Raw genomic sequence first — 20828 nt, forward strand, 5'->3', positions numbered from 1 at the left:
CTTTCCAGCTTGCCAGGTCGGGGTGTCACCCCTTCAGTGCTGGCTGGCGGGGGTGGGGCGGCACTTCCTAGTCCCTCTTCCCCGGTTCTCAGCTCGGCTCACCGGGCAGGCCTGTCATCAGAGTCAAATTAAAAAAACAACACGTGCACGTGCGTGAAGATCCTGTAAACGAGGCAGTGTTTACAATGCGCAGAAGCTTCCATGCTAGACACGCCGGCAGGTCCTTCGGGGCCGGCAGGTCCTTCGGGGCCGTCTCAGGGGCGTCCGCAGGCGGCTGGCTCCCTTCCCAGGAGCGGAGCGAAGCCTGGCTCAGGAGAAGCCCTGGGCGTGGGCGGGCCAGGCGGCTCCCGTCAGCCCTCGGCCTGCCCCCTGGAGGAGTGACCCTCCCGGGACCACTGCAGAGGCTGGCGGACCGTTTCCTGGTTTTGCAGCGGAATCTTCTCTGCAACAAGGACAGTTTCCTGGGGGGTTCGCAGCGGGGGGCTCGCAGCGAGGGGAGACGAGCCGTTCGGACGCCTGAGAGAGCGGGTGGCCACGAGCTGCGGCGGGGCTTCCACAGCTCCTGTGGCCAGCCCGGCCTGGAGTTCACGGAGCACGCACCAGAGGCAGGGCGGCCGGCTGCTATCTCCCCGGGAAATTCCGGCCGCAAACCCGGTAATGACGTGTGCAGCGTGAGGCAAGCATCTCACACACGTGTGGGCTGTTCACATGACTCACTTCAGAGCCAACCCGCTCTGCCCTTTGTTCCTCCTTCGGCTGTGGCTTCGGATGAGCCCCCGGAGCAGAGGTGCTGGGGTGCTGTGTGGCCCGAGGCAAAGGACTCTCACCTCGCAGGGTCCCGTGTTCTTTTCCGCAAAATGAAGAGGGCGGTCCCTCTTCGGACGCTGGTACGAGAGGAGAAGCTGTGTGCCAGGCAGTGAGCGATGCCCGTGCTGCGTAAGAGGCGTCGGCCGGTCTGGCGCCTCCGGTGGCACAGGAACACTGGCCACAGCTCAGCGCGCCCAGCGCGGCTCCGTTTTTCCTGGCCCACACCGCTGCCTTGTTTCCAGACGTTTCCATTTGCGTGTCCCACATTTCCGTGTGTCTGGAGGTCATAGTTTGTGCCTTTGGGGTTTATTGGTGGTAAAAATTCATATGAAATTCGCTATTAAGCCATACAATTCAGTGTTGTTTGTACATTCCTAAGGTCGGGCAACCATCACCGCTGTTTAGTTCCAGAACACGAACCTACCGGAGCGGAGACCTCTTCGCCTTCAGACCCTTTAGGGGAGCGGAGCCTTTTCGTGCTTTTTCTTACAAACAACTCACGCGGGGCCTTGCTGAGCCGGGCGTTGGGGAGGCGAAGGTGCCGCCACGGTGCCCTCGGCCTGAGCCGGATCCTTCATGGGCACCGCCAGGTTCTCGGGAGGTGAGAGCAGCCAAGGCCTTGCAGCGGGACACCCGTCCTCCCGTCCTCCCGTCCTCCCGGGGTGCACGGAGCTCCACAGACAGAGCCGTGAGGGCGCCTGGCAGGCTCTGCTCGAAGCAACCCCGGTGGGAATGAATGAAGTAACGTCACGGAAGCGCCAACCAATCGACACCCGCTGCGGCTCCCTCCCTGCTCTTGGTAGGCTCCTCTGACTGTCCGTCAGAAAGGCGGGCACAAAGAAGGGCGGGGGGAAAACCTGGCCAATCAGAGCCCGCTGCGGCTCCCTGTGCGTTTCTGATAGGCTCTTCTGTCAGTCCGTCAGGCGGGTCGGAGGCGGGGGCGGGGCGGCGGCGGCGGCGGCTGGGTGGGCGGGCAGTTCCGGGCGCGCGGCGACCGTTGGTGAGTGGCCCCGCGGGGGTCGGCGTCGGGGGTCGCGGTCCGGGCGGGGCGCGCGGCGCGGGAGGCAGGCGGGGAGGCAGGGCCGCCGCCGCCCCGCGGGCCGGAGGGGAATTCCTGGGGCGGGGGAACCGGAAACTGAAAGTCGGCGCAGGGCCGGAAAGTTCGCGAACGCGCGCGGGCGCCTAGTCGAGGGTCCACGGCCCGGGGTCCCCCACGCGGGGTCACGGCCCGGGGTCCCCCACGCGGCCCGCTGCGGCTTGTGGGCGTCTCACCCCTTCCTTCCCGACCCCGGGGCTCCCGCCGACGGCCTCCCAGCGGGAGGTGGACGAGCCCCGGCCCAGGGCCGCGCTCAGCGCCCCACCTGCGGGCCCGCCTGCTGCCTCCGCTGCCCCCGCCCGCCCCCTCCCTCCTCTGCCCCCCACTCCTCTGCTCCCAGTCCTCCTCTGCCCCCACTTCTCCTCCCCCCTCCCTCCTCCTTTCCCCTCCCTCCTCCGCCCCCAATTCTCCTCCCCCTCCTTCCTCCTTCCCCCTCCCTCCTCCTCTGCCCCCAGTCCTCCTCTGCCCCCCAATTCTCTTCCCCCCTCCCCCCTCCTCTGCCCCCAGTCCTCCTCTGCCCCCAGCCACCCCTCTGCAGGCTGACCCCGGCCTTGGCCCCTAACAGGGGAGCCTGTGGGGCCGGAGGTCAGCCTGCAGCCCCGCCCCCAGGCCTGAGCAGCGGCTGGACTGTCTCTCCCCGCGCCTCACCTCTCCCCTCACCTCTCCCCGGGCCTCACCCCTCCCCGGGTCTCACCTCGGGGAGCCCTGCGGACCCCAGGTGATTGCGGCCGGAGGGCTGGTGGGGGCCTGGAGTGGAGGCAGCTGCCCGGACGGGGCCGGAGTGGGCCGGGGCTGGCTGGTCCCAGGAGGAGCTCCCAGGACAGCTGCTCGGAGTGGGCCGCCGTGTGCCCAGCAAGCCCGGGGCCCTGTCCCCGGGCAGAATGGCGGACTCAGCAGCTCAGGCCCTTACGCTCCAGGTGGAGGTCCCAGCCAATCCCGAGCTGTTGCTCAATTTTTCTTTCCTAAGAAAACAGCTTTATTGCAGTAAAGCTTACACGCCGCAGAAGTTACTCTTGTGTGAGTTTCAAACCAACACAGTTATAAGAAGTGCTTTCTTAAAGCTTTTCCTAGCTGGCTGGTGTTGCTCAGTGGTTGCACCGCCTCCCCTGGGGCACACGTCCAGGCTGCAGTCTTGCTCCCCCGGGGAGGATGCAGGAGGCAGCGGTCGATGTTTCTCTCCTCCATGTTTCTCTCTCCCTCTCCCTCCCTCTCTGGTCAGCGCGGCGCACATACATTTAAAAGGCCTTTCTCTCTCAGCAGACAGCGCTCCCCGGCCTCTGAGCAGTGCTCTGCAGCCCCAGCCCCTCACCCCCATCAGCTACAAAGGCACTCGCTGAGAGCGGGTCTCTGCTCCTGCCGCCTGGGACAGCCCTGCCAGTGTGTCCGACACCCACCCCCTTGTCCAGAGCTCCTGCAGGGAGAGGCTGAGGGCCTGCCGCAGGGAGCCGGGCGGGGGGCACGCACGCTCCCCGCTCCGAGCCCTTCCCCAGCCTGGAAGCTCTCTGATCCCGTCCGGAGGGCGTCCTATGGAGGCTCCGTCGGGAGGCCTGAGGGGGGTCAGTGCGTCTGCCGCCCTCCCCTCGGGGCGCTGGGCGGCCGGTGGGAGGGCTGTGACTGACAGTTGCTCCTGCCCCCTCACTCAGCAGCCAGGGGCTCGGGTGCTCTGTGCCAGGCCTGGGAAGAAGACCAAACACACACCCTTCGCCTCCCAGTGTCGCCCCCAAAGTAGCTGCTGCCCCGCTGCCCGTCTCCACAGGGTGGCAGGGCCTGAGGTTCCTCCGTGGACACCGTTGTCTCTGGCAGCAGTGCCCTTTCCAGAGGCGAGGCTGCGGTGGGAGGAGCCTGTTTTGGGGAAGGGTGTGTGTCCTGCAGGAGTGCCCGGGGGGCGGGGCAGAGGGGACCCCCGAGGCGCGCTGGGGGTGGACCTCCGCCGAAGGGCTCTCCTGAGGGCTGTCAGCTCTGTCTGCGCCCGAGGGCAGAAGGAGGAGGTCGCCTGGGTCCCAGGCAGCCCGGGAGCGAGCGGGAGACCAGTGTGTCTGAGAGGCCCGGCACAGCCCTGCGGTGGCTGCGGGGTCAGGAGGCTGTGCCGGGCCCGGTTCGCTGGGTGTGAGGCCTCAAGTGCCAGGTCCAAACTCGGGTCTCAAAGTGGTCTTGCCCGACGACACCCCACCTGTCGCTGTTTCTGTGGGGCCAGCCCCAGCACGGGGTGGCCGCACTGGGCAGGTCCCTCTCCTGGAAGGGTCCCGCCTGGGCTGCGGCTGAGAGGGGTGCGCTCCGTCTGCAGCGCAGCGTCCTCTGGGGGCAGTGTCCCCGCGCAGGGCCGGCTGGGCAGTCCCGGCTCTTTGGCTTTGGTGTTGTGGGTGCCGGACAGAGTCCCACAAGAGGCTTCCGGACCTCGGAGTGCTGGGGTGCCCCTCCCAAACCTGCTGGGGTGAGGCAGGGGCAGAGGAGCAGCACCAGGCGGGCATGGGAGAGGCCCTGGGCCGTGTGCCCACCTCTGGGCACTGCCAGGCTGTGAGCGGCCTGTTGTAGAGGTCGTCCACCACCAGCCTCGGAGCTCGTGTGGGACCCTCAGGAGCCGCACGCCGAGCACTCGGTCAGCGGGAAGGGGCGGACAGTGCTGGCCCAGGCGCTGTGGGGGGCGGGGGGCCACACCTGCTAAGCCCGGTCTCCGAGTCTGTGGCGCAGATGGGCTGGATGGTTTCTCGAGCGTCAGTCATGCTGCGACCAGTCAGCTGACCGGTCAGTGTCCTGCTCGCCAGGCCGGCATTTCCTAGAGGGTTACTGCGGGGTGGGCGCCTCTCGACGCCTCGATGCCTCTGCCTCCCTCAGGGCCTGGCGTTCTCGGGGGACGCGACGCCCATGGCTGCAGCCAGCGTGACCCCTCCCGGCTCCCTGGATGTGCTGCAGCCCGGCTTCTCCACGGCCCTGCTGGGGACCAAGCTGGAGGACAAGTACCTGTGCTCGGCCTGCAAGAACGTCCTGCGCAGGCCCTTCCAGGCCCAGTGCGGCCACCGCTACTGCTCCTTCTGCCTGAGCAGCATTCTCAGGTGGGCGGGCGGCGGGCGGGCCGAGGGGCAGGGACGGTGGCTGCAGGGCTGTGCCAGCCAGGGCGGCTCCGGCAGGCTGTGCTCCCGGTGAACCTCGTTGACGGCGCAGGCTCACTGCAGAGGAGGGTGGAGTGGAGACCGGGCGCTGCGAGGGGCGGGCGTGAGCGTGCGTTCCTGCGGGTGGTACTGCCGGCGTCCTCGCACGGACATCTCAGTGCAGCGCTGGCTGGTGGTGGTGTGCCGTGCCCGCCGGGGGTCTCAGGCAGGGCCCACACCTGCCCCGGCGTCTGCCTGGAGTGGGCGCCTCTTTCCCCGTGGGGTGCCACCACAGGAGCAGATCCACCGCTCTGACGCTGGAGCACCACGCTGGCGTGTGCTCCGCCGACGGGGACGGTGCGGGGTGCGGAGCGGCGGGGGCTGGCAGACGCCCTGTCCTCGGCAGCAGGTCTCATGCGGCACCCTCTCCCCAGCTCCGGGCCCCAGAACTGCGCTGCCTGTGTGCACGAGGGCATCTACGAAGAAGGCGTTTCCATCTTGGAGAGCAGCTCGGTGAGTGAGTGGGGCTGACCACCCACGGGCACAGAAACACGTGCTTCCTTCAGAGGCACCAGAGGGGGCGCACCTCAGCAGCTGGAGGTAGACAGGCTGCACGCGAGGCTGGGCTCCGGGGGCCGACTGCGGACGCTCACGCAGGCCGCTGTCCCCAGGCTTTCCCCGACAACGCTGCCCGCAGGGAGGTGGAGAGCCTGCCCGCCATCTGCTCCAACGACGGCTGCGCCTGGAAGGGAACCCTCAAGGAGTACGAGGTAGGCCGCCTGCCCACACGTGGTGCCACCGCGTCCGTCGTCTGTGAGAGGGCAGCCGAGCCGCACAGCCTAGTTTCCCGTGGAGCCGGCGGCGTGGCCTCAGGTTCCGTCAGTGGACCGGTGCAGCCCTGCCACGGGGTGGCGGTGGGGCGTGTGCTGGTGGGCTCTGCTGGGTCTCCAGACGGAAGCGTTCTTACTCTGGATGGCGCTGGCGCTGGGAACGCGCCTGGTCGCGGGGGCACCTGGCCTGTGGCGGGGCGCAGGGTGCGTCTCCCCAGGCCGGTCTCGGCCGCGAGGTGCCTGTGTCTCCAGCACCTGGGGCCGGTGATGGGCGTGGAGGCTGAGGTGCCGAGGCCGTCCAGGAGCCTGGCCCCTCTCTTCTTGCTGCTGTTAATCGGGACTGAGCCACCCAGTGCGGACAGGGCAGGGCGGCGGCCGGGGCTCTCCCTCTGCTGTTGTGTGTGCAGCAGTGCAGTCCTCTGGGCTCCGCTGTGTTCTGCCAGGGGAGTTCTGGGGTGCAGGCGGGAAGATGTTCCGGGCAGGGAGCGAGCGGCGCTGGGCCCCCGCGCCCCGCCTTCTGGGAGAGGGGTCTGCCTGGGGACGGGCAGCCCAGAGGCCCCGGGGTGCATCTGCACTGTCGGCGACCCTCGGCTGTCACTGCCCGGGCACCCAGCCTCGGGGTCAGGGTCTCCTGGGAGGGCAGGAACTCGGGGTGCCGGGCTGCCTCTGAGAGGCGGGGATCCCTGGGGACAGGTGGGCTCACCCCCAGATTCCTCTGGGGTTTCTGCCGCCTCCAGGCCGGGGTGTGGGCGATGGCTTCCTGGCCTCGGGGAGGCAGGACCGCAGCCAGGCCTGGGCTCCTGCCACGGCCGGCAGGCGTGCGGCTGGAAAGTCCCTGGCTGCCCGCTCCGGAAAGTCCCTGCGCGCCGGCTGGTCATGTGGAGGCGTGCTCCTGGGCCACTCGCTGGCCGTGGCCTTGGACGTGGTGCTGACGGCCACGCTGCCCTCGGGCTGCTCCCAGCGGGTGGCGCTGCCCGGTGCCTCGATGGGAGGGTGGGGAGGTTTGACTGTCCTCTGTGATGGCGTCTCGGGCTCCTGAGAGCTCAGGGCGGTGCTGTGCAGCCTGCGGGGTGCTCTGGTGCGCGGACCTGCCCGGCCAGGGCTCTGGAGCGAGGGCCAGAGAGGCCACGCCCGAGGGGAGGAGAGCGGGCCGGGCGCCCCCTCGGCTCTGCCCGGTGTGGTGTTGGCATCCTGGCTGAGTCACCGCTGCTTCTCTGGCGGTGCTCCTCTGAGGGTCTCCGCGGTGGGAGCTGACGGAGCCGGTGGCCTGTGCAGGGGCGGGGGCGGTGCAGCCCACGGTGGCCTGGGGGCCCCGTCCCGGGGCAGGGCCCGCCCTCTGCAGGGCGCTTTGTCTGCCCACGCCCCCGGCAGTTTCTCTTCCCACTTTTAACGTTTCATTGGTTTCGGAGAGGCAGGAGCGGGAAAGAGATAGAAGCATCGATGGTGAGATTCGTTGATGAGCCGCCTCCTGCACGCCTCCCACTGCGCCCTGCCTGGGAATTAGACCGGGGCCTCCTGGTGCGTGGGTGGACGCTCAGCCACTGCGCTGTGCCCCGGCCCCGGAGTTATTGCTGAGAGACAGGTCCTCTGAGGGAGCAGGTGCCCAGGCCTTTCGGTGACGGTGCGCTCAGTGCGGGTGGGGCAGGCGGCCGTGGACCAGAGGCCCCCTGCCCAGAGGAGCAGGGTCTGCCGGGGCCGAGCTAGCAGGAGGCCTGAGCGTCCTGTCCTCTCTGTGGCCTGCGAGGCTCCGGGTCCTTGGCAGACCCACTTGGCTCCCAGCCCACGTCCAGGCCCCGCCCTGCCTCCCCTCCCACCCCTGCCCCCGTCCCAGCGGCCTTCCGGCCCCTCCGAACCTCGGTGTCGTCTCCCTGTTGGCTCCTTCACAGCAGAGCTGCGGCCCGAGGTTGGGCTTATGTGGGCCCCTCAGTTCCTGACTCCCCAGGCCTGAGCCCCACTCCCTCCTTCCCTGTCCTGCTGCTCCGGCTCCTCCGGGGTCTCCCCAGGCCTCTGCTCACCAGTCACCGGAGGCCCCGGGCTGGGACCCGCCTCCCTAGCACACGCCTGGTGCCTTCCTGCCTGTCGCCCTGCACCGCCAGCTCCCGAGGGCGGGCTCCCGGCTCGGTGTGCAGAGGGAAGGGGCTGGGCTCCCAAGTGCCCTCTCGCTCTGCCCCCGTGGCCCCTTCTCACGGCCGTTGGCTCTGGTCACCCTATGGCCTTCTGTCCTGGCCGCCTGGCACCCAGCCATCTTTGTCCCTGTGTCGCCGGCCGTGGCTCTGCTCCTGTCTTTCTGCACCCGTCTCCGTCGTGGCCTGTGCGCCCCTCTCCCTGGCCAGGGCTCCGGGGCCCCAGATCGCCCCTCGGAGCAGAGCCTCTGCCCTGTGGTCGGGCAGGGAGGGTCGTCCTTGGCGTCGGGGGGTGGGGGGTGCCACCAGTGGGAGTGGGTCCTGACCTCTGACCCGGAACAGAGGTGTCGGAGGGATGTCAGTTCTCGGCGCCTGGGCAGGGTGGATGGAGCGGGAGCCACGGCTGGGGGCATCGCAGGCCGGGGCGGCTCTACCAGGGCCCGCGTGCCGCTCTGGACGCTTGGCTCCCTCTGTTGCCAGAGCTGCCACGAAGGCCTCTGCCCGTTTCTGCTGACCGAGTGCCCGGCATGCAAAGGCCTGGTCCGCCTCGGCGAGAAGGAGCGCCACGAGGAGCAGGAGTGCCCGGAGAGGAGCCTCAGCTGCCAGCACTGCCGCGCCGCCTGCTGCTGGGCCGACGTGCAGGTGTGCCGCGGCGCGGTGCCCGCTGGGGGGCTGGCGGGTCCGCGGGAGCTTGCTGGTGTGGAGGAGAGCCGCCCGCTGGAAGGGGTGCTGGTATCTGAGGCCCCCCAGTGGCCCGTGCCACCTCTCAGGTCGGGTCTTGGGGAACCACGGGCCCCTGTGCTGACGGCGCCAGGCCTGGCCCGGCACCGACGTAGCCCAGTGCCCCCAACGCTCCCCCTTCTCTCCCAGGCGCACCATGAGGTCTGCCCCAAGTTCCCCGTGACCTGCGCGGGCTGCGGCCAGGTGACCCCTCGCGAGAAAGTAAGTGGAACCTGGCGCCTGTGAGAGGCAGGATGGCGTGAGCTTCCCACGGGCGCCCGCGCTGCGAGCCCGGGGACCTGGTGCCCCCAGTGGACCAGCGTCAGATCGCCTGGTGCCCCCAGTGGACCAGCGCTCTTCTGTTAGCCTCAGGGATGGACACCTCAGGCTGCGCAGCCGTTCCTGAGGCTCAAGGGGCCTGGCGGCCGCCCCCCTCCCTGCCCCTTCGTCCACGGCTCAGGCCCAGGCTCAGGGCAGGCGGCAGGCACCCTGCTGGCTTTAAGAGAGAGCTCACGGGTCCGTGCTGGTCACAGCCAGGCTCTTGCGTCCGTAGCTTTCCTGCTCCGGAGAGCGTTGTCATGCGATGGGGCTCAGGCTGTGGTTGCTGTGAGTCCTGGGGGCCCCGCAGGCGGCTCGAGGTGGCCGCGCTCTGGGCGGCAGGCTGCGGGCAGCGTGCACTCCGCACTCCGTTCGCTGGTTTGCTGCTGCGCGTGTGGTTTAAGACGCCCTGCCACTCAGACGTCCAGTAGCCGTTCTGGGAAATGATCACGTGGCTCACGTGGCTCAGGGCACCTGCCACTGAGGGTCGGGCGGACTCGCTGTGCCCTGGTGAGGGGTCAGAGCCGTGTCCTGGGGCGTTGGGGTTTGCATTTCTCCCAAGTGCGTTTGCTGAGCACTCGCTTCGAGTCCAGTGGCGTTTGTTTCTCTTACGTTTGACGAAGGTTTCTTGGCTCCTCCACTTCCCAGGGGGTTTGGTCCGATCTCCCGTTGGGGAGCTCTGTGCTAGGGGTGGCGTTGTGTCTTTCCTTCCACTTTGCTCGGTGGTGGTTTTGATGGGGGGTGGTCTCCGTTAAGGTGTCTCCTGCTGTTGCTGATTGTGATTCAGGGATGTGTTTCTGCTCCGAAGTCCCTGGTGGATGGCGCTGGAGGGGCCACTCTTAGGTGTCCTATGGCCGCTTCGTATGGGAACGTCAGTCTGTCTGTCCTCCCTGAGTCCAGGTGCTTGTCCGTGCAGCCAGCCTCTCGGAGCTCTGGGTCCGCTCCGAGGGCCTCGGTGCTGCCCTGCCCCCGCCCACACTGCGGGTGTCTGTGCCCCTTCCCGGCCTCGGACACCTGCGTCCCACGGCTGGGCGCAGGAGCGGGCCCCCCGCGTCCTTAGGAGCTGGCCTGGGCTGCACCCGCCTCGGTTATGGCCACCATGCACACGCGCACGCGTGTGTGTGTGTGTGTGTGTGAGTGCCGGTGTGAGTGCGTCTGTGTGGGTGTGCGTGTCTGTGCACGTCTTGGCTTTAGAAGTGGGCTGTTGGGTTTTGGTCAGACCAGAGTGAAGAGGTGGGTGGGGTGGGCCAGAGACCCGAGTGCACGCTGCCCCGGCCGCGAGGCGCAGCGTCTGATGTCCGCTCCTGTAGTTCCAGGACCACCTCGGGATGTGCGGCAAGTGCCCGGTGCCCTGCCGGTTCCATGACGTCGGCTGCCTGGAGATGGTGAGCCCGGCCCTCCTCCGTCTCCGTGCCCACGGTGTGCCTTCCCGAGCCCGCTGTCAGCCACCCCCGGGCCTCCGTTCGCTTCCACCTGCCCGCTGCCTGGCCCTCAGGTGCCCGGCTCAGGCCCCGGCTGCCTGCTGATCTCCACCTCCTGTGGCCCCGCCCTGGCCACCCCACCTTGTCCTTCCGACACCCAGTGCATCTCAGGCCTCGCCACACTCCAGCCCTGCACCTCGTCCAAAATGAGCACCTTGGTTCGCCCAGCCATGCTGGCCGACAGCCAGCCGTCACTCTGGACCCTTCTCTCCCATGTCTGTCCAGTGAGCATGAAGATCCTCCATTCTTCCTGGGCACAAACGGGTCCCGCACCCCACCTGCCTCCCTCCCTCCCCGCCTCACCTCTGCACCCTGATGGCTCTCCCTATGTGACTCGGCCCCAGCTGCCTATGACCTCCTCTGCCACTCCACCTCCAGCACTGACCTCCTCCCACCCCAGGGCCCCACCGCCTCCTCCCTGCAGCTCACAGGACCCCTCGCCCTCCTTTCCCTGACTGTCCCCCCCCTTACCCCCCCCAACTGAGGGCCTGGGCCCATAAGACGGGCAGGCCTGGCACCCGCTTCTCAGTGGTAGGTGCCTGGCATCATTTCTCAGGTGTTTTTCCGGGATGGCACACGGATAGCGCCGCCTCTGTCCCCTCCATTCTCTGCCCGCCTGTTGTCCGTGCACCCTGGTGTTGGTCACGCCACTCAGACTGGTTCCCTGGCACGGGGCCTGCTGGGCCTGGGTCCTCGCGGTCAGAGGACACGGCCTGGGTCTGCTCCTGTTGAGGTTGCGCGTGGCACTGACCTGGTGGGTCTGCGCCAAGACCTTGGCCTGGGCACAGCGACAGGGCTCTGTATTGTCCTGCCAGCCGTCCCTGGAGGACCTGTCTGAGCCCCTCAGCTGCTCAGTTCCTTGTTTCCACTGAGATGCGTGGAGGGTCGGCCATGCTGGAGCAGGCTGGAGGTTGGACGGGAGCTGGCTGCACAGTGAGATCCGTGTGCTGGACGAACAGCTTGGTGACGCGCTGCTGACAGTGGGGTGCCCTTCCCTGTTACTTTGCGTGTTAGCCAGCGACTGGCTCCCGACAGGGACACGTGAAACCCGGCGGGCGGCGGGCACCGGGCACGGTCACGGACTGGCGTCGCCCGCTGCGGCCCAGCGCTCTGCGAGCCGCGCGGTGGCGGCAGCTCCTGCTCTGTCCGCAGGTGGAGGGCGGGACGCAGCCGGAGCACGAGCTGCAGCGGCTCCGCGAGCACCTGGCCTTGCTGCTGCGCGCGCTGCTGGAGGCCAGGCGCCGGCCCCCGGGCCCCGGCGAGGCGGGCGGCGGCGAGGAGCCCCGGCCGGCGGGGCTGCTGCGGCGCTGCGAGGCCCTGGAGAAGAAGACGGCCACCTTCGAGAACATCGTCTGCGTGCTGAACCGCGAGGTGGAGCGGGTGGCCATGACCGCCGAGGCCTGTGGCCGGCAGCACCGGCTGGACCAGGACAGGATCAAGGCCCTGAGTAACAAGGTGTGTGCCCGCGGGGACGGCCCCTCGATCTCAGCTCGGCCGCGGCCTCTGCAGAGCCCCCCGGACCCTGCTCGCTGCTGACCGGCGGGCAGAGGGCCGAGGACAGCCTCCCCTTCGGGCCGGGCCCCGGGGGCTCGTGGGGACCGGGGCTGGGAGAGGTGGGTGTGGCTGACCTCACACAGCTTCCTGGGAGGTGGAAGCGGGTCCCCAGGGAGCAGGGGGCCAGGCCCAGGTCCCCACGTCCTCATGGGCTCCCCGTGCCCCCAGGTGCAGCAGCTGGAGAGGAGCATCGGCCTGAAGGACCTGGCAATGGCCGACCTGGAGCAGAAGGTGCACGAGATGGAGGCATCCACCTTCGACGGCGTGTTCGTCTGGAAGATCTCCGACTTCGCCAGGAAGCGCCAGGAGGCTGTGGCCGGCCGCACCCCTGCCATCTTCTCGCCAGGTGCTGTCTGGAGCTTGTGTCCCCGTGTCCCCCGTCCTCCCTCAACCCCACCCCGTCCCGCTGAGGCCAGGAGCCGCTGTGCCTCCTGAGAGCAGGCGTCAGTGACAAGTGCTCCCGTGGTGGGAGCCCCGGCGTCACTCACAGGTCTCCGCGTGCCACCAGGAGGGGCAGCTGGGCCAGGCGGGACTCCCCTGCCAGGCCTGCTCCCGTGTGGTCTTCCCGGAGCACAGTGTGCGAGGCGGTGACGTCTGTCCTGTCCCCAGGGAGGCGGCGGGTGGGCCTTGCCCCTACCTCTGCCCTACTCACCCCCAACCCCGCAGCCTTCTACACCAGCAGGTACGGCTACAAGTTGTGCCTGCGCGTGTACCTCAACGGGGACGGCACGGGGCGTGGCACACACCTGTCCCTCTTCTTCGTGGTGATGAAGGGCCCCCATGACGCCCTCCTGCGCTGGCCCTTCAACCAAAAGGTGCGGAGTGGGCGCTGCCCTGCGCTGCCGCGGGCCGGAACTCCACAGTGAGACGCCGCCGCCTGCCCGCCGGGAGAGCCCGTCCAAGGGAGGCCTTCCTGGGTGGGAGCCCAGACCTGGGCTGGGGGCGGGGCAGTGGCTCGGGGCCTTGGGAAGGGGCTGGTCCTGGGCGTGGCTGGGCACGCGGATGTGCTGGACACACTGAGCAAACCCAGGAGTGCGTGTGGTCTGGCTCGGCTCTGGGGGGCCCAGGTGTCCGAGGACAGAAAGCGTCAGAATGGGCACCGTCACCGAGGGGCCGCCGGCGGGGCGGGTGGGCGGGCTCACGCTGCCCTCGGACTCCTCCTAGGTGACCCTCATGCTGCTGGACCAGAACAACCGGGAGCACGTGATCGACGCCTTCAGACCCGACGTGACCTCCTCCTCTTTCCAGAGGCCCGTCAGTGACATGAACATTGCGAGCGGCTGCCCCCTCTTCTGCCCCGTCTCCAAGATGGAGGCCAAGAACTCGTATGTGCGCGACGACGCCATCTTCATCAAGGCCATCGTGGACCTGACGGGGCTCTAGCACCTCCCCTGGCCGCGCTCGGTGACAGCGGCCGTGCTGGGCAGACCGCACGTCCCCGGAGAGCCTCGGGGCTCAGCCCAGGTCCTGCTGGGCCGGGGCCTGGAGAGCCCCACAGGCCACCGGTGTGGGGGGGGCCCTGCCAGGCGGCCGGAGCCCAGGGCCAGGCGCAGAGGGCAGGCGGGCTGCATGGGAGTCGCCCGCGAGGGGCGCCGTGCCTGTCCCGCCCTTGGGCCCTGGAGACAAGGACCGTGTGGGGCCTGGGCTGGCTCTGCGGGGACCTGCTGTGCCGGCCTGGCCAGGCCAGCGGGGGCGACGGCTCGTCCTGAGAGCCCCACCGCTCCTGTGAGGCCGGGGAGTCGTCATTAAATGGTTGAACCTGTGGTGAGGCTCCCTCCTGGCCCCCAGCCCGTCTCCCCTGAGCGGCTCTGTGGTTCCCTGACGCTCAGCTCACACCAGTGTGCTTGGGAAGACAGCGGTTCTTTCTTCTGGAATGTTCTTCACTGGTTCCTCCCTCAGACCTCCCCAGGGGCTGCCTCGAGAGCAGGACCACACCTTCCCCCGTTCTGGGCCGGCCCCACCCCGTGGGGCGTGCGGGGTCCCTGCTGGGATCTGACGGCAGCATTGGCCTCCCTTCCTGCCCCTGATCCAGAGCTTCTCTGGTAGACTGACCCCGAGGCCGCAGCCTGTGGGGTGGGGCACGGGGTGTCCTGTTCTCTGGGCCCCCGAGTCCGGCTGGTGGGCTGCCTGCGTCTATAGAGGGATCCCCGAGTCTGACTGCCCTTGACATTGTCACGAGTCTCTGGTGAGAAGTTAAAGGACAGAGAAGCACAGAATGATGCAGCGAGCACGCGTGTCCACCTCCGCCCCGGACGTGGGGGTGCTGTCCCCATTTAGACTTGATGCTGGACGGGCTTCCTCTGTGGACGGCGCTGCTGACCTGCTGCCCCGGGGCTGGACCGTCCTCGAGGTGGTTTGAGTTTGTCTGTGACATGGGGCTTGACGTTGGCATTTGTATCTGGTGTGTGCGCACATGGTTCTCGGCAAGTGGGAGGGTGTCCTGCCATGGAGCCCTCGGAGCTCTGAGCTCTGAGCGCCAGTCCAGGCCGCGCTGTGGGTGCCTGATGTCCGGGCCAGGCAGCCACGGGCAGAGGCTGTCCGCCCAGCGCGGCTCCGAACCATCAGTGACGGTAGAAAGGGCCAAGGGAGGTCAGGGGAACGGGCAGCAGAGGTCCCGGTCCTGGGACCCACAGCCTCGGCCTGTGACCTACGGGGGAACGGCCCGCGTCCCCTGAGGCTGCTGGGAGGCCAGGAGGCTGTGAGCGCCAGGGGTCTCTGCGGCTCCCGGACCCAGCGCCTCTGAGCTCTGCACAGGCCCGGGCCGGCGCCAATGGAGCTGCTCTGCACGCGTGGGCACCACTTGCCCTGGTGACTGTCCCTTCCTCGCAGTGCAGGCTGCCAGGCCACCACGAGTTTAAATTCATAAACTGAAACCGTGTTCCAGAGACGCTGCTGGGGTCTGCGCGCGCGCGTGTGTGTCCCCGACCAGTCCCACCCTGAACCCGGGGTGCAGGTGCTGGGAGGTGCCTAGGTGGTGAAGGTGGGGCCCGTGATGGGGTCAGTGCCCTTCCGAGAGGGGCCCTGAGGCCACTCATCTGTGAGCACCTGGAAAATGTCCCTCCTGCCGGCACCCGCCTCGGCCTCGGCCTGGGCCGCCAGGACCGAGGGGAGGACTGAAGCCCGGCCAGTGCCGCTCGGTGGTGCAGCCGTGGCCTGAGGCCGCCTGGCCTGACCCCACTGTGCCCGCAGTCCCCGTGGGCACCGTGTGTGTGCGCGCGCACGCGCGCACATATAGCAGGCATGGTGTCTGGGCTTTTTAAAAAATTTTTTATTGATTTTTCACAGAGAGGAAGAGAGAGGGATAGTCAGAAACATTGATGAGAAAATCATCAATCAGCTGCCTCTTGCACACCCCCCATTGGGATGTGCCCGCAACCAAGGTACATGCCCTTCACCGGAATCGAACCCGGGACCTTTGCCACACCGGTTTCGGCTCTGTCTGGGCTTTGATTCGCAGGTGCCTAATGTCTAACAACGTGGACTGTCTCCTTGGTAACGTGTCCGATTCTTTTCCCGTAAAGTTGGGTTTCTAACTGCGGAGTTACGTGGTCCAGAAACCAGTGTTGTTGGTATGTAATTTGCAACTATTCCTGTCGGTTTATCTTCCATCCTCTTACCGTGTTTCTCGGAGCAGAAGTGACTTTCTCACGGCTGGTGCTTGCGGGTCGGTGGGTGTCCAGGGTGGCTCCTCTGGAGGGGTGGCTGCAGGTCACATGGGGCGGTGGTCCTCACGCATGAGGTTGGGTCTGCGTTTTTTTTTGCAAAGGATTCCCGTTGCCCAGCCCCTCGCTGAGTAGACGCCCGTCCATGTGACTGACCTCCCCCCCGTGGATTTTACTGTGAAATGGCCGTGTGTGTGAGCCGTGTTCCGAAGGGGAACCAGCACGCTGTCCTCACTGCCAGCCCTCGGTGGGGGGACTCCTCCCGCTTCATTCTGGTTTTTCAGTCGCTTCAGCTGCACCAGCTCCTCTGCAGACAAGTGTGCATCTTAGTCACCTTGCCCGCCGCTAGGAAAGCCCAGGGGACTGGGCCGGGCCGCCAGGCCTGCCCCCGAGCAGAGCCCGGCCGAGGAGGGGTCTGGTGGCCTGTGCGGAGTGGCGCGCGATGCCCTCACGTACTCGGTTAGGTTCCCGCCTGTAGTTTCCTCCTTTTTTAGCTAAAGCCTGGTGTTCAGAGACCTGGTCAGTTACTGTGTTACAGCGGCACCTGTACGCTTCCTAAACCCACTTTCTGGTTCCAGGAGGATCTTGGGTTTTTGGTTGACCGGACTGGGGTGCAGGGGGTTTTGTGTCTCAACAGTTATGCCGCCCAGGAGGATGACGGTGTGTGCGCCCTATCCTCTTTCCTGCCTGGCTCCACAGTGAGCGGGAAAGGGGTGGGGGGGGCAGTCCGTCACCCGAGCGCCATCTTATCTGTGGGTTTCTGGTCCATGCCCTTTGCTCAGGCCAGACGCTCTGCGGGTGCTTCCCCCCACCATCGGTGACGGGTGCTTAGCTTCGGGAGCCAGCAGCTCCCGCTCTGCATTCTCAGACATGTGCGTCCGCGCTCGGTTTGCGTCTGTTAGAGACGACACAGTGTGCTGCTGCCAACTGTTTATTCAGTCCTGAACACGTGAGGAGTGACATGCAGTCCATAGGCCCAGTGACCTGGGCTCCCAGGGCCAGGCTGGGCCAGGACCACCCCCAGGGCCCAGAGGGCCAGCCAGGGGGAGGGTCGTGCTGACGGCCCAGGGCCCAGGCCTAGGGAGAGGAGTGTGTGAAGGGGGCTCCCAGTGTCCTGTGCACCCCGAGCAGCCCGGAGGCCGCCCAGGTGCCCAGGAGCCAGTGTCACGGCCGTGGGAGGTGGAGTGTGTGCACAAGCGTGGTGGGTCCCGCGTCTTCTGCGCCCGCGGACCCCCTCCGCAGGCATTGCTGCTGCTGCGGCTCCGCCACCCCACGCCCTCCGGCAGCAGCTCCCTCGCAGCCTGCGGTCCTGCAGCCGAACGCGGCGCTTCTCGGTCCCCTCAGCGCCTCTGGCTGCCGAACCAGGAGAAGAAGGGGCGCGGGCGGGGGGCCTGGAGGGCACGCACGGTGCGTGGCGAGCGCCAGGCCTTGATGGTGGCGTCGTCGCTGGCAGTCAGCAGGAGCTCCTGCTCCTGGGGGCTGAAGACCACGGAGTTGACGACGTCCTGGTGCCGCAGCTTGGCCAGGCAGATGTTGTAGTGGCGGTCCCAGACGTAGCCGTGCCGGTCCTCGGCCCCACTGTGGGACAGCTGGTGAGCCCCGCGCCCGGCCCGCCCCCCGCCGTCCGCCCCGCCGTCCGCCGCGGCGCCCACCTGGCCACGAAGTCCCGGCTCACGTCCAGGAAGAGGAAGAAGCACTCGTCGTTGGGCGTGTAGGCGCGGTGGGCGCGCAGGGCCCGCTTCACCGCCCGCATGGTCTTGAGGTCGAACACCAGCAGGTCGATCTCCTCGGCGATGGGCGGCGGCTGCATGGGGTCGGCCACCACTGAGCCGCTGGGCCAGGCGCGGCTGTTCACGTACAAGTACCTGGGCGAGGGCACTCTGCTCGCGCGCGTGCACACACGAGGCGCCCCCCCCCCGCACCCCACGCACCTGTGGTCGGGGGACAGGCCCATGCCCACGATGTGCCCGTGCACGTCGATCACGTGGTCCAGGGCGTCGAAGAAGGCGTCGGAGCCCTGGCCCTCGCCCAGCACGGGCCCCGCCGTGGTCATCTGGTGCGGCAGGATCTGCTTGATGCCGATCTGGTGCGGGGAGTAGGTGAGGCAGCCGGTGGTGAAGATGAGGAGCTTGTCCTGGGCGCAGGCCGCACTGCCCTCGGGGGGCTTGGTGCGGCCCCGGGCCAGCAGCTGCGCTACCCTGGTCTCCAGCATGCGCTCCGCCAGCGGCCGCCGCGCCCGGGCGTCCAGGAGCCCGTGCAGGAGGCGCCGCCAGCGCTCGGTGTGCACCGGGGCTGGGCCAGCTGCCTCCTCCTCCTCCTCCTCCTCATGGTCACTGTCGCTGCTGAGGTCGAAGACGCGGCCCGGGGGCGCGCTGGTGTCCAGCAGGAGGTCGGGGCTGTCAAAGCGGCTGCAGTCGGCCACCATCACCGTGCGGATGGTGCTGGCATTGAGGTTCTGGATCTTAAAGAGCCGCTTCACCACGTTGACGTTCTCAGACTCAACGTCCTGGGGGGCGAGAGGGGCGCAGGTGGTGGTGCCGGCAGTTGGGCCCGGGGCCGCCCCCCCCGCCCGCCTGCCCGCCCGCCTCACCTGGAAGGCGTTGTTGAGCCAGAGCACGGAGCAGGAGGTGATGTCCCCGATGCGGTGCAGGTTCCCTGAGATGAGGCTGGTCTCGGTGAGCCAGCAGCCAAACACGTCGTAGGGCTTGTTGCGCACACGGGACAGCAGCACGAAGGTGTCTGGGGAGGAGCAGGGGCGGGCGGGCAGCGGGGGCCGGGCAGGAGGCGGGCTGCAGGGCGGGTGGGCAGCAGGACGGTGTCTGGGGAGGAGCGGGGGCGGGTGGGTGGCCAGTGCAGGGAAGCAGCGGGGGCGGCCGGGTGGCCAGTGCCCAGTGCTCACCGAGGCTGATGACCACGATCTCCCCGGAGGAGTTGCTGTGGGGCCCCAGGAACACCCCCGAGGCCAGCAGCAGCGAGTCGTCCTGATTGAACTGGGAGAACTGGGAGTAGCTCCAGTTGTAGGGCCGCATGTCCGCGCTGTGCAGCAGCGAGATGGTCAGGTCGTTGTTCCAGATCTGTGTGGGGGCGGGAGGGTCGAGCCTGGCCGTCCGTTCATCCGTCCCATCAGGCCTATACAGGTGCTCAGAACTGCCACCAGATGGGCCCAGCCCAGGGCAGGTTCCCAGGGCTCGGCTCCAGAGCAGCAGGGCCAGTCTCCGGGCCTGGATGGTCCTGACCTGCCCCTCCACGGGGATGAGGCCGCCAGGCACCTCAGCCACGGCCGTCCCTCTCCCCCCGCCCCGCCTGCCCTCACCTTCACGGTGCAGTCCTTGGAGCAGGACGCAAACTGGTAGCCCGAGTGGGAGAAGCTGAGGTGCAGGACCTGGTCGGTGTGCTCCCGGAGCGTCTGCACCTCCACGCAGGGCACCGTGTCATAGAGCCGCCTGAACTCCTCGTACCAGGACGTGGCCGCTGGGGGGGCGGGCGTGTCACTGCTGGGGCCTGGCGGGGGGCAGCCCTGCCCTGGAGCTCGCTAGTCACCACCCCAACCTCGGGGTGCCTGATCCTCCGGCCTCCTTGCCAGGCCCCCAGGCCCCGCCCGGCTGGGCCCCTCTGGTGTGCGGACCTGGGGACTCTCGGCCTTGCCCACCCAGCGGCCCGGTGGGGAGGCACGGTGCTGACCTGGGTGCCGGGGCACGTCGCGGGCCACCTGGTAGTAGCGGTAGAACTGCTCCCTCCATAGGAACTCGTCCCGGGACACGGCCTGCCACTGGCGGCACACCAGCCCGGCGGCCAGCAGGTCCGCAGGGCCCAGGCTCAGGAAGATCTGGTAGACCAGGCTGTCGGGGAGCAGGGGTGTGCCCCCCTCGTCCATCGTGACATTCTGCCCAGGCGGCCCTGAAACCCACGCACGACCTCCTCAGCTGCCTGAAGGCCGAACCTCCACCCGAGGAGAGGGGCCCTGCGGCCACTCCTCCAGCCCGCCAGCTGCCCTGTGGGAACCCAGGCATGGAGGGCCAGGCGCCCGTGGGGCTCCCGCTAATCCCCCGCGAGCAGCAGACCCTCAGCACTTCCTGGCCTGGTGCAGCCCGAGGGGACCCGGACCCGCCCGACCCAAAAGGTTCCCGGCTAAGAGGCCTGTGGGTGGGCCCAGGGAGACATGGGTGCCAGGGCCGGCGGCCGCCCCGAGACCAAGAAACGCAGGCCCCGGTGACCTTGCGGCCGGCCCAGGCTGCGGAGCGGTCGGCGGGGGCTTCCTCCCTGAAAGGGTTTGGGGTCCGCCCGCCCAGCGCCCCAGACGCCGCCCGGGGGCCTCCGCCTGCGGCCGAGGGGAGCCCGCGGGCCGGCGGCGGGGGGCCAGGACCGCCCAGCGCCCCCTCCACCTCCGCGGGGGGCCGGGCGGGCCTCGGCTCATTCATTGGCGGGCCGGCCGGGGTCAGGGCGGGCCGGGCCGGTGTGGACGCTCCGCGGCCCTGGCGCCGGGGGCGGCGGCGGTGACTACACTCCCCAGGGGGGGGCGCACTCACCGCGGCCGCCTCCGCCTCCGGCCGCCAGCGCTGCCCCCGCCCCGGCCCGCGGCCCCGCTTCCGCCGCCCCGCTTCCGCCGCCGCGTCTCTGCGGTGCAGGCCCAGGCCGGCGCCTCGAGCGCCGAGGCATCGATGGGCCCCCGCAGCTGCGTCACTGCGCCTGCGCCCCACCCGGCGGCGCTCAGGGCGCTGCGCGCTCGGCGAGACCAGAAGAGCGCCCCCGGCGGCCGGGAGGAGCGGCGCCGGCGGGGGTCCAGACCCACCTCCGCGCCCCGAGGTCCGTTCCTCCCGGGCCTCGCCCGCCCGGCGCCCGCGGGGCTCGCTGGCTCGCTGGCTCGCAGCGACCTCGGAACCGGGGGTGACGCTTTGATTCCCGGTCAGGGCCCAGGCCGGGCTGGGAGCTCCATCCCCGTAGAGGGCGTGCAGGGGCAGCCGATCCGTGGTTCTCGTCATTCATGTCTCTTCTCCTCTCTGAAATCAATAAAAACATTTTTAAAAATTAAAAGAGACCGGCCTACTTCCAGGAGCGGCGGGCGGGTTAACGGAGACAAATGTGCGCAGGAGCCGGTGGCGCCGTGGCCAGGCAGGTGCCCGGACTCTGCACCCGGCCCGGCGCCAGGCCTGG

At 68.5% G+C, this 20828-nt stretch overlaps 2 protein-coding genes across 6 annotated transcripts; one reads left to right on the forward strand and one right to left on the reverse strand.

The window, feature by feature from the left end:
- The first annotated feature begins 1749 nt into the window (after positions 1–1749).
- TRAF2 (TNF receptor associated factor 2) lies at positions 1750–13778 on the forward strand. Of its 4 annotated transcripts, none has more exons than XM_084898479.1 (11): positions 1750–1807; positions 4736–4953; positions 5424–5502; positions 5661–5759; positions 8423–8584; positions 8813–8884; positions 10291–10365; positions 11614–11916; positions 12184–12361; positions 12682–12830; positions 13180–13778. In XM_084898479.1, exons 2-11 carry the CDS (start codon positions 4766–4768, stop codon positions 13396–13398), a joined length of 1524 nt encoding a protein of 507 aa, XP_084754605.1. In that variant the 5' UTR covers positions 1750–1807; positions 4736–4765; the 3' UTR covers positions 13399–13778. The 4 variants fall into 4 exon arrangements, with proteins under 4 accessions (XP_084754605.1, XP_084754607.1, XP_084754606.1 ...); XM_084898481.1 differs by having other exon boundaries at positions 1756–1807; positions 12698–12830; XM_084898480.1 differs by lacking the exon at positions 1750–1807 and adding an exon at positions 3521–3760.
- A 2817-nt stretch (positions 13779–16595) lies between these two features.
- FBXW5 (F-box and WD repeat domain containing 5) lies at positions 16596–20671 on the reverse strand. Of its 2 annotated transcripts, none has more exons than XM_084898476.1 (8): positions 20467–20671; positions 19359–19574; positions 18991–19148; positions 18577–18751; positions 18268–18416; positions 17609–18183; positions 17330–17542; positions 16596–17255 (listed from the first exon to the last, which is right to left on the reverse strand). In XM_084898476.1, exons 1-8 carry the CDS (start codon positions 20654–20656, stop codon positions 17018–17020), a joined length of 1914 nt encoding a protein of 637 aa, XP_084754602.1. In that variant the 5' UTR covers positions 20657–20671; the 3' UTR covers positions 16596–17017. The 2 variants fall into 2 exon arrangements, with proteins under 2 accessions (XP_084754602.1, XP_084754603.1); XM_084898477.1 differs by lacking the exon at positions 20467–20671 and adding an exon at positions 20204–20399.
- Positions 20672–20828: the final 157 nt, after the last annotated feature.

The sequence above is a fragment of the Pipistrellus hanaki genome (assembly GCF_964339955.1).
Source record: "Pipistrellus hanaki genome assembly, chromosome: 11".
Lineage (NCBI taxonomy): Eukaryota > Metazoa > Chordata > Mammalia > Chiroptera > Vespertilionidae > Pipistrellus > Pipistrellus hanaki.